Source organism: Atractosteus spatula, chromosome 21, assembly GCF_055471065.1.
Source record: "Atractosteus spatula isolate fAtrSpa1 chromosome 21, fAtrSpa1.hap1, whole genome shotgun sequence".
Classification (NCBI taxonomy): Eukaryota; Metazoa; Chordata; class Actinopteri; order Semionotiformes; family Lepisosteidae; genus Atractosteus; species Atractosteus spatula.
The window spans coordinates 6,401,874-6,413,905 of NC_142726.1; the positions used below are offsets into that span (position 1 = coordinate 6,401,874).

At 39.0% G+C, this 12,032-nt stretch overlaps 1 protein-coding gene and 1 long non-coding RNA gene across 2 annotated transcripts; both read left to right on the forward strand.

Annotated features, from left to right (window-relative positions):
- The first annotated feature begins 263 nt into the window (after positions 1 to 263).
- Positions 264 to 2,565, forward strand: LOC148817084 (C-C motif chemokine 3-like). Its single transcript, XM_088939094.1, has 3 exons — positions 264 to 373; positions 752 to 872; positions 1,960 to 2,565. The coding sequence occupies exons 1-3, from the start codon at positions 304 to 306 to the stop codon at positions 2,045 to 2,047; spliced, it is 279 nt and encodes a 92-aa protein (XP_088795220.1). The 5' UTR covers positions 264 to 303; the 3' UTR covers positions 2,048 to 2,565.
- Positions 2,566 to 7,738: 5,173 nt separating this feature from the next.
- LOC148817085 (uncharacterized) lies at positions 7,739 to 9,612 on the forward strand. The gene is made up of 3 exons (XR_016094613.1): positions 7,739 to 7,958; positions 8,462 to 8,585; positions 9,096 to 9,612. It is a non-coding gene; the product is annotated as an uncharacterized LOC148817085 (long non-coding RNA).
- The last annotated feature ends 2,420 nt before the right edge of the window (positions 9,613 to 12,032 follow it).

Below are 12,032 nucleotides of genomic sequence, written 5' to 3' on the forward strand. Positions count from 1 at the left end.
CCTAGGGAGACACAGAGAAGGAGAATAAGCCGATACTAAAATAGTCCTCATTTGCATGTGTGCGGCATCATGTTGGGTTTCAAGTGTGATTTCATAATTTCACAGCACGTGGGGCTGTTAAGGTGTCATGGGCAGGATTTCCCCCGGTTTGTCTCCCACTCATTGGGAACTTCCATGACTTAGGGAAGGAGGATCCCAGCACTATAAGTAAACAGGTCTCCGAATGCCAGAACTCATACCTCCCTCCGATTCTGGTCTTGAGTGTTGCCTCAGCGGACAATCGTTGTTCAGACTCTACTCAAGATGTCTTCTCTCCGGCTGGCTGTGTTGACTCTCGCTGTGGTCCTGTTCTTTGCTGTGTCTCTCACTGAAGGTAAGAAGCATGTGTGTTGCCTACCTTACAACAATTGAGTTAGTCTAATATGTGCTTCTAAAACTGAGCTAAGCATAGCCATAAAACATATCCCTCATCGATAATGCTTCACACCTGATTTTGTTTTCCTGCATAAGAAACAGCACATTTGCTTTTACTTTTTTTTGTAATTTAAAACAGTAATATACACGAAGCACATCTTTCACAAACGCAGCTCAATGTATCTTGGGTTGCTGTCTGCCAGTACCAAATAAATCATTACTGTAGTACCCATTCCAATAGGCTGTTACTGATTTAATCAAATTTGTCTTGTTTCGTAAGACATTTGCATTCTGTTGCTACACTCTAACAATTTCTCAACATTGTGTCTTTGTCTAGGATTCCGCATAGCAAATGCCCCCAAAAAGTGCTGCTTCGATTTCACCGGGAAAGAGATCCCAATTAAACGAATTTCCAGCTATTCCAGGACCAGCCCGCAGTGCACCAACCCCGGGATTCTGTGAGTATTTATTTCCAATAATACCTCTCCTGAAAAATCCATGAGCTGCATCTTTGAATATTACCTTAATCAATGGTTTCATGCTTAATAATTACTTTGCACAGCAAGACTAGAATTTCATTAACTTCAATTACTGCTGACAAAAAGAGTTTTTTTTTATGAGAAACAAAGCCAACCTTTTCTTTCACAAAAAATATTTTAGCTATCCATGGTTCATTTTTGATCTTGTCGACATCCAGTTAAAATACAGGTATAGAATACACACATGAAACATGCCCATGAAATGCTTCTGTCTCTAAACTATACAACCACACACTCTACTACTACAACTGAAACAAGATCTCCAGGACAGAGGGAGAAATGCCACACTCATTCGTCACCATCAAACGAAGCTTGGTTTCAGTTTCTTTGCTGTGTTGCTATGAGGCCTAAGGTCAGGCCTAGGCCTAGGCCTTCCTGTGTTTCAGGAAGAAGAGAGCTGCAGTCTATGAATAATATCAAAAAGTGAAACAAAGAGAGGAATTTAGAAAATGGCTCAGCTGTCATGTTGTTCAAGATGTGGGGGGCTGAAAATAACATTTTAAGTTGCTTCTAAGAATTTAGCCGAGAGTTACAGAAGAGTCTTAGTGGAACAGTGACTCACAATCACATTCCAGTCATAGTTTCAACACATGTGTGTGGCTTTTTTCCAAGGATAATATTGAATTGATTTGGGGATTTCTACCACAAATTTGATTTCTGCCCTTCAACCAGAATGGCTGCCGTCTTACCAATCTGATGACCTATGAGTCATATTATTAAGGGAGAAACAAGCTACAAGATCTGCAAAGCCGCAGTGCAAAACTCTGGGGCCCGTGGGGTCATTATTGCTTCTCAGGCTACCGACATGCTGCTTTTTCCTGTACTATTGGGGTTGTGAACAGCGGCACAAATTCATGGACATTGAGGAATCTTGTTTGGATACTACGGCGCTGCCACACTGGGGAAAGCCCTCTGAAAATCACCCTTTTGCCCAGTGCAGCACACATTTTAAGCTAGAAGGGATGAGTCGTGTTGTGTGACGGTGTCTCTGTGCTCTTTCCACCAGGTTCAAAACAAAGTTCGGCCGTCAAGTGTGTGCCAGGCCAACGGAGAGCTGGGTGCAGAGCCACATCAAGGTTCTCAGCAGCAAGTAACAGAGCCTGCTTTCCGATGGGATCTCCGGCGGTTTCCTCTGTTTTTTAGCTGCTGCTTTCATACATGGCAAATGCTTTAAAAACGTCCGATGGAGCCGGGCGACAGACTTTCACTTCTGTGTTTTACTGACACAATAAGGCAGCTGAGTGGAAAATGAGGCAAGCTCTGATGCGAGGATTTTAGTGTTTTCTCCGAGCAATCTTTCCAGAATTTGTTTAGCAGGGGTCTCCTGCCTTCAGAACGCTTTTACAGACACATTGACCTGTGTATTAACAGATAGATCGAGCATCACTATTGCAAATTCTCCTGATATATTGATATTGTGATGCTCAAAAGAAATGAAATACAAAACATGTATGTTTTTAAAGTGTCATATCATTATTAAGTGTGTTTTACTATCACTCTCTGGCAGATAGGTATTTACTTGTTAACAGTCTTCCATTACTTTCTGTTTCCTGGGGATTTTGTAATCGCATATAATATATGGTATACTCTAAACTTTTTACTTTTGCCATATTGTGACCAGAAAATCAATTGGTATCATTTACAAAACCATGGCTTTTTTTTCTTCCAAGCCTAAAAACCCAGACATAAGCTGTCAGTATTTAATTTTAATCTGTATATTTGATAGATATACAGTGTAGTGTTAAAATGCTTTTATAAATGTGTTAACATTTGTTTTTAATTCTAGTTTTAATGAAAATCTTCGCTTTTGTTGTGGAAACTTGTCCTTCAATTAAAGAAACACTGACATGATTTTTTTGTTTCAAAACTCTGTAATTTGAGTCTCTGTTATCATTTTTGTTGGATTTTTACTTCCAGTGTGTGATCCCACTTTAGATCAGAAAAATCACTGGTCTCAGTCACTGGAGTTCAATACGGCAAAGCTATATATAGATAACAAACACGCTTTTTCTACTGTTCTGGTCAGACCTTTCTAAAGCTGTCTAGATAGAACACAACACTAGTGTTCTCCCTTCTGCAAATAACCATAAGTAAACAAAGGGGACAGAAGAAGCAGCAGGGGAACTGAATTTGGTTCAGCAGCAGTCATTAGTCCTTGAGTGCTCAATTTTTGTAATTACTTGTTTAATTGGCAATTTGTTTTATTGCTACAGGTCTTTTGAAAATGGTGACTTAGAGGCTACCTATTAAACCTGCTGAATTAGGGCTCTTAAGGATGAGGTTTAGAGACCCCTGCTGTAGAAATACGCTTTTCATGTGTACATATATTAAAGGAATACATATTAATGAGCTACTGCTGGGGCACAACACTAGGAGACTTCAAAGTCTGCCTTTTGAAGATATGAGGTAAAAATCATAAATGTATATACAAGAGATTAGGATGCAGTTCACAAATAAATAAGGAAAAGGAAGATCAGGCATTGTATACAAGGTTTAAATGATTAATGTTTAGAACAAATTATTGTTTTCACAATATTAAAACTTCATCAAAAACCTCTTTTTCTATGTAAAGAAATAAGACGAAAAGTCTCCATGCTGTATTGAAAAATCCATAGATGTGATGGCTTTTCTTATCTAGACTGCGGAAAACTGCAACGTGACATCACCAGTTCTGCAATTACAGAGAAATGATGCACCAGTTCATTAGATGGCAAGCAAGTCAAGAAACTGGAATGAATGTGACCTTAAACATCTTGCGTTATCCTGGAAAATGTAGACACAGTACAGGCTGGGTTGAGGGCTTGAATTAAAGGCACCCCCTTGGACATCGCGTCTGAAACATAAGATTTTTATCTGTCTTACTTAGAACACACACTAGCAAGGAATATCCAAAAAAATGGGGAAAAAAGAAAAGCATTTCAAATTTTCTTTCTTCATAAGGCAGTTTTTCAGATTACAGCACATGTTGGAACACAAAACTCTTTCCGGGGTGTCTTTATACAGTATGTCTGCTATGTTGGCATGAAATTTGAAACTGGTAGAACAAAGACAATAAATTCAGCATGAGGTATTATATAGCCAAGTCTTGAAATGGCACCCTTTGCCTTCCAAAATAAAACTGTTTATAACTGTTTTAGACAGTACAGTGTCTGTGCATGGGCAGACAGACAGACAGATCACGCACCCCAAGAGTGGAAGAAAGAGGGATATCGGAGATCCTCACTGCCATGTGCAATACTCTGTGAAACGATTAAAAATATGTTGTTTATGATTATGCAAGTTTGATTTAGGATTTTGTAAATGTGTACGTCCATCAGCCCCACCCCTGAGCATTAGGAATTTAACCTACAACGGGGTATTTGTAGCAATTACACCAGAGGATTCTTCCATGCTGGTTTATACATACTTGATTGTTTTTATTATGCAATAAAACCGAAAGTGCTTATGGATCTTTAAAATAAGTTTTGAGAATCGAAAGACATTTTTATTTATTTCATCTAAAGTAATTAAAATAATTCAAATAACCATCTATTCATTTAAATCTCAAAAAGTTTAAGAAAGTTTTACACACTCATAAAAAACAAAGTATTCTTTACTGAGCGTGCTATATGGTTTCTATTTGATTAAATTGTTCCATAAAACCAGGTACCTAATGACAAAGACATACGATGTGAAACCTTTCCAGTGTCAGTCCTGTGTGTGTACTGTCTCACCCTGCTATTTCAACTTGGGATAAGGCACTGATGAGTAATGGGTGTGGATATGGACAATTTCCAGAAGTCTAGAAGAGAAGAGCTCCAGAAAGCCTCAAAGAGTTTCTAGTGGGTTTTTAGTCTTTAGTTCTATAATGCACATTTTTGAAGTTTCTCATGTCAGCAAAGCCTGTTCCATTAGGTTTCTGTAAAGGAAACCTCTTAAAGGTTTCCTCCGAAACAAGTTAAAAGTGACACATCTAGGTCTGCAATATCTCATTTCAATGGGATTTCCTTTACTCCCTTTCCAGAAAGACACATATGATATTGGACATCCACATTCTTATACATTACAACACCATGTTTCCTTCACAAAGTCTCACTTCTATTTTCTACTGTATATGACCTGTGGAGAAAAAAGAGGAACAGCATTTCAATTTTACTGCCTCCTTTTCCAAGTTGAGTGAATTTCTAAGATTAGTGAACCACAAACTCCCTCTCTTGTGTTACTTTGAAATGAGCTATAGGGGGATTTCCTGCTTCACTCCAGCTGTGTCTCTATAAAACAGGGACCCAGGTGAACAGAGGAGTCAGAGTCCAGAGCTACATTAGACCACTGTGAAGACCTCTCTGCTCTCAGACCCGGCTCATTGTGAAGACCTCTCTGCTCTCAGACTTGGCTCATTGTGAAGACCTCTCTGCTCTCAGACCCGGCTCATTGTGAAGACCTCTCTGCTCTCTATCCTTCCTGGGTCACCTATTGTCCAGAGAATGAACTCCCAGAGCTTCACCCTGCTCCTCGCACTGCTCAGTGTCCTGACACTGACCTTCACTGCATGTAAGTGATATCATTTTAAAATTGGAAACAGGCCCAAACAAAAGACAAGATTTGTCCTTTGACGAACCTCAAGTACCAGGACATATGAAGAATCAGGGGGAAAAATAAGAATTAAACAAGTAATTGGAGAGGCTGTATCGATCATTGATGGAGCTAAAGAGCCGCAGAGCGTTCAATTCATTTTCCTGAGCCCTAAACCCTAATTGATTTAATTATTAAAATACAGTAACTGGTGTGAACTATTTTCTGTGTCTACAGTTGTTGTAGAAAGGGCTAATAATGCAGTATTAGGGTGTGCACCAAAATCTTTTAAAACAAACTCAACTGGGGCCAGGGACATTGTACTGTAGGTCCTTTGGCCATTAGAGTGGGGTCATATGTAACTACTTGGTCCTGAAAGATCGCATTTCCTTGTTGCAAGAGAAAGAGTGTGAACCTTGCTGTTCTGGGTAAATTCACTCTGGGCTTGTACAATCTGGCCTCCCAGAAGTTCCTCCTTAATTCGATTCCTCCTCACCTGTTCTGCTGTGTCATGAGGCAGCCATGTTGGAACTCCTGTATATCCACTTGATCATTTGGTTGGTTGTACTTAATTAATCCGTGGAAGTTGAGGATAGAAAGAAGCAAGGGTATCAGTGTATCTTCCAGACTCCCATATTCCTTTGTGTAAAGACGTGTTTCCTATTCTCAGCTTTAACTGTACTTCCATGTAGTGCTTCCCATTACTGCATGTTGACTTCAATCTTTTTGCCACTTTGTTGCAGATGAAGCCCCTTGCACTGGACAGGTTTGCTGCATGAGGTTCACAAAGAACAGAATCCCAAAGAAATTAATCAGCTCCTACTGGAGAACCAGCAGCTGCTGCCTCACAAACGCTGTTGTGTAAGTTTTGACTGATAATGAGAAATGTTTTTATTTTGAGTAATTAGTTAGGCTAGGGATGTATAAGATGAAGATAGATGTATAATGATTAAAAATGTAGTCTTTCCCCTGCTTCAATTAGGTGACATACCAATATAGCAGCTATATCTTTCTGTTCAAGTACAGTAATGTTTGTGAATGTTACAACTGTACAACCATGTAAGTCCAATACAAACAAATAGGTGCAAAGTTGCAAAGATACAAACACAGAGAGACTCTTATGTTTTCAGTATCATTGATCTCTTGCTCCTTATTGGTGAAATAGCACAGTCAAGCAATACTGTTAATGTATCTCATTGTATGTGCACTTGCAATATACTGTTGAACAAATCTCGCCTCTGTGAAAAATGTGTAAAATTAAAATTGTGAAAAATTAAATCTCTGCCTTAAACCCAGTTTGGTCAATAGAAGACAGCCTGATAATTTCATTCTTAATGCATTTCTTTCAGGTTTGAGATAAAGAATGGAAAGAGAATCTGTGCTGACCCCAGTGTGCACTGGGTGAGAAAACACATGGATCACCTGGACTCCAGGCCTACAGCTTGAACCAGTGAAGGCTGTCACTGCTGCTATGCAGTGATGAGCACAAGTGCTGAATTAGGAGGAGTGTTTAAGAGATGTGACCTTAATCAGAAACACAAGTTACATTTGAAAAACAAGTCTGTGACCATCTGCCAAATTGACTCAAATATTTACCAAGCTGTAAAGTCAAACATTAGTTTTTGAGTTTATAACTAAAGCTTGCTCTCTTGCACAATTTGCACGTTTACCCATGTGGGCTGTACATCAGTGGTGGATGTGCTGGATTCTATATGTGAAGCACTTTGTAGCTGTTTGCAATATAATGTATATATATACAATATATGTGGAATTAGTATTAATTTCCCTTGCACATTTTCTAGTTATGCAAATATTTTACAAATAAATGTTTTATGCTGAAAACCTGTGTATTTTGTGTGTTAATTTTAATGGTGAACATCCAGACATCCATTTAAACAGGATTCTTCAGCTCATGTATTAAATGTCTGCCTGTTTTCCACATCTCTACTCCTCATGAAATTCTCATCCTTTAAAGCACCAGGTTTTCTTCACAAGTTATCATTTCTGTTTTCTCTTTTTAAGTAATACTTACAGAGAACATTGTGTAATCAACTTGTGGGTAAAAAAGGATGTTTAGCAGATTACATAGTCAGCAATTTCACAGCTTAAGTTTCCAAGTTAAATTAATTTCCAAGACAAGTGAACCACAAACACCCTCTCTTGTCTCTTGAGTTCCTGTTCTCTTCACTCCTGTTGTATCTCTATAAAACAGAGAGCTGGGTGGAGAGAGCAGTCAGAGTCCACAGCTGCACTGGACCACTGTGAAGATCCCGTTCCTCTCAGACTCAGCTCACTGTAAACACCTCTCTGCTCTTCAAACTCAGCTTGCTGTGAAAATCTCTCTGCTCTCAGACTCAGCTGACTGTGAAGACCTCTCTCCTCTGAGAATGAACTCTCAGAGCTTCACTCTGCTCCTTGCGCTGCTAAGTGTCCTGACACTGACCTCCACTGCATGTAAGTGATGTACTTTTGATTAGAAATAGGACCAAATGAAAGACAAGATTTATCTTTCGACAAACTTCAAGTATCAAGAAATATGAAGAATTAGAGGCAAAAAAAACAAGGATAGAAATTAGAAATTTTTCATAAGTCACTCTGGGAATGGATAAAGGTTTTCAATTTCCTGAGTACTTAACTGTGTTAATTCAATTATTAGTATAACTGGTCTTAATGACATGTCTACAGTTGTTGTAGAAAGGACTAATAATGGAGCAGTAGGGTGACACGTGTGTGTAACAAAGTCTTTAAAAAGTCTATCTAGCTCAATTGGTTGCTTGTATTTAATTAATCCAAGGAACTCATCCAGCCTGCTCTAAAAAGAAGCAAGGGTATCAGGGTATCTTCCAGACTACCGAAATCCTTTGTGTAAAGACGTGATTCCTATTCTCAGCTTTAACTGTACTTCCATGTAGTGCTTCCCATTACTGCATGTTGACTTCAATCTTTTTGCCACTTAGTTGCAGATGAAGCCCCTTCCACTGGAGAGTTTTGCTGTATGAAGTTCGCAAAGAACATAATCCCAAAGAAATTAATCATCTCCTACTTCAGACCCAGCACATTCTGCCTCACAAACGCTGTTGTGTAAGTTTTGACTGATAATGAAAAATATTTTCATATTGAAAAATGAAAACTAAGCTAGGCATGTGAAAGACTGATCAATCTAAAATGAAAGAAATGACAAAATTTTATATTGAATAGAGTTGGACTAGGGATGTATAAGATGAATTAAAATGATTAAAACATTAGTCTTTCACCAGCTTGGATCAGGTGACATGCCAAAATTGCAATTATATTGTTCTGTTCAAATACAGTAATGTTTGTGTATGGTACAAATGTACAAACAAATAGGTGCAAAGTTCCAAAGATGCTGTATAAACACAAAGAGACTCTAATGCTTTCGGTATCATTGAGCTCTTCTTTCTTATTAATGCAGTACTGTTCATATATCTCATTGTACTTGCATTTGTCTTGTAATATATTGGTGTTCAACAAATATGAAATATGAAACGAAGGCTTTGTGACTTGGCTTTAAACCCATTTTGGTTAGTACATGACAGTCTGATCATTTCATTCTTAATGCATTTCTTTCAGGTTTGAGATAAAGAATGGAAATAGAATCTGTGCTGACCTTAGTGTGCACTGGGTGAGAAAACGCATGGATCACCTGGACTCCAGGCCTACAGCTTGAACCAGTGAAGGCTGTCACTGCTGCTATGCAGTGATGAGCACAAGTGCTGAATTAGGAGGAGTGTTTAAGAGATGTGACCTTAATCAGAAACACAAGTTACTTTTGAAAAACAAGTCTGTCACCATCTGTTAAATTGACTCAATTTTTTACCAAGCCGTGAAGTCAAACATTCATTTTTGAGTTTATAATTAAAGTTTGTTCTCTTGTACATTTTGCACGTTTACCTCAGTTCTCTGCCTGATCTGCTATGATTGCCCATGTGGTGGATGTACTGGATCCCATATGGGAAGCACTTTGAGGCTATCTGAGATTAAATGTGCTATATACTGTATATATATGTGAGGAATTAGTATTAATTTACCTGAGAATGTATTTTCTTGGTTGAAAAGGTTTTGAAATAAATGTTTAATGTTGAGAAACTGCATTTTGTGTTCTGAATTTTCATGATGAACATCCGAGCATGCATTTAAACAGGTTTCTTCAGCCTATGTATTAAACGTTTACCAGCTCTCCACATCCTCCACTCTTCCTGAAAACAGTTGTATGTGACCTATCTATTTTCTTCAAAATGCTTTAAATTTGTTGTCCTATGTTGTCAAATCAGATATCTGGTGCACATGGTGTATTTATAGTAATAAAACATGAGTTTGGATGATTTGCTTTGCATGCTCAGTCATATTTGTTTCAAACTTTTAGCAAAACTAATGCACTCCCTTACAAATTACTAGTATGAAAATTGAATGGCTTGGGCCGGAAATAATTTGACCAAGAAATTCCTTATGAACACACATCTGTGAGACGGTATACCTGGTTTCTTGGTTTCATAGTTGGCCCAACGCTTTGCAACACAAAGATCATAGCATACAGTATATCTAAACTCCTATTTGTCAAGGCAGGAGATATATCTAAACTCCTGCTCTGTGGTCAAGGCAGGAGAAGAAGATGATTGATCATATTGGAAGAAGACCAGAGACATTCTTTGAGTGTAGTGTGAATACTTTATAAATAGGTATCAATGCACTGAATGGATTGCCAGGACACACTGGAGAGGGTGAAGAGCAGAGAATTCTCAGGTGGGGGCCTGGTGCTGGGGTACAATCGCATGATAAGAGCTGATGAACTGAACAGGCTCATCTCTATTTCTGTCACTCCCAAGAGAGGACCATGATGTGAAGGTAGCTATGGTGATAGGCTGAGTGGAGTCACTTTGCACAGTTTGTTTTAATGTCTTTCTCTTGTCCTTACTGGCTGCCATGAGCCTCTATATGTATGACATTAGAGGCACAGCTTTTCTTTTCTCAAGCCAGAAAAGGAATGGGGGGGAAACTAGTACCCCATCTGAAACAGCTGTCCTTCAAGATGGGGACTGTGCATATGGAAAACATTTGCAATGAAAATAATGATCAACTGTCTAGTCTGATAAGAAACCTCCGTCCCCGGAAAAAACAGGGACATCAAGAGATTGGTGAAAGAAGGGTCAATACAAATGATTTAGTAATGCCAAGCCAAACTTGGCACACATTGATTTTGATATTGTACAGTGACACCAAAGATAAGCGGTACAGATATTGAAGGGATTCAAACATTTAGATAGTAATAGGCCTCCCATTTAGGGAGTTGTTCCAATTTAGGGAATTGAAAAACACATACAGTAAATACAGTATGAGTGACAATAACCTGTGAATGCATTACTGTAGCACTGACCATGTCAAGGCACTGAGCTTTGGTATCGCTCTTGATTCACATAGTGAAACCCCTGGCCAAACAAAAGCGTTTTCAGAGCTTGGAACTATGAAAAAAACTGAAAACAGACGTGAGTAGAGCTTCGACATAAACTACTCTGCAATGTCTGACTTTGCCTTTATCTATTTTCTGTGATACCGAGCCAACTTGCTTATTGCCTCACTACTTAAGGGAGAAAGGAACTGCAGGCTGAGAGGTTAATGGTTAAAACAGGGAAACCACACTCTCATCTCAAATATGGAAAAGGGAACATTAAATGATTGTTTCCATGAAGCCTAGAGTCTGTGTCTTGCTCTGAGGTGAGAAATAGTAACTTTATTTTTACTTGGAAACTTCAGCTCAGTTTGTTACATAAAAATAATTTATTTTTTAAGAATTATAGAGGAAGTTCATATTGAGATCAATACAACATTTTCAATGAGACTTGAAAATACGTCTAATTTTTGTACTGTTTCTTTGAAACACTGCACATTCTATTTTATTAGAGATATACCCATCACAGTGAGCCCATGGCACAGAAGGTATCACCAACAGACGCACACTCAAAAACCACACACTGCTCCTGTCAGTGACCTGGCCTGCTCCCTTCCGCCACGGTGAATGAGCTCTGGGTAGTCTTTCAATGGGCCTAGGCATCTTTTTCAGTCCTGGCTGATCTGAACAAAGTGGATCCCCCCTCTATCCTGTTTTCTCCAAGTCCAGCATCAGTTAAAGGGTAAGGGAGATGATACCGAATACTGTCTGTAGAGTCCCCATCTTCATGTTTGAGTTTTCTCCTATGTAATACCAAGTCAGTGTCTCCCCATATTCATAGCCACAGCCAGCAGCTACTGTATTTCACCCTGTAACATACAGCTGGCAGCCCACTGAAGCTCAGCAGGTGTGAGCCTGTCCAGTACCTGGATAGGAGACCTCCTGGGAAAAACTAAGGTTCCTGCTGGACGAGGTGTTAGTGGGGCAAGGGAGTGCTCACCCTGTGGTGAGAGTGAATTCTAATGCCCCAGTGTAATAATGGGCACACTAAAATGTAAAAAAGGTGCCATCCTACGGATCAGATATAAAACTGAGGTCCTGACTGTCCTCGGTCATTAAAATTC

Coding starts and splice junctions, on each gene's coding strand:
- LOC148817084 (XM_088939094.1), top strand. CDS start 304: ATGTCTTCTCTCCGGCTGGCTGTGTTGACTCTCGCTGTGGTCCTGTTC. Junction 374..751: donor TGCTGTGTCTCTCACTGAAG/GTAAGAAGCATG, acceptor GTCTTTGTCTAG/GATTCCGCATAGCAAATGCC. Junction 873..1,959: donor TGCACCAACCCCGGGATTCT/GTGAGTATTTAT, acceptor TCTTTCCACCAG/GTTCAAAACAAAGTTCGGCC.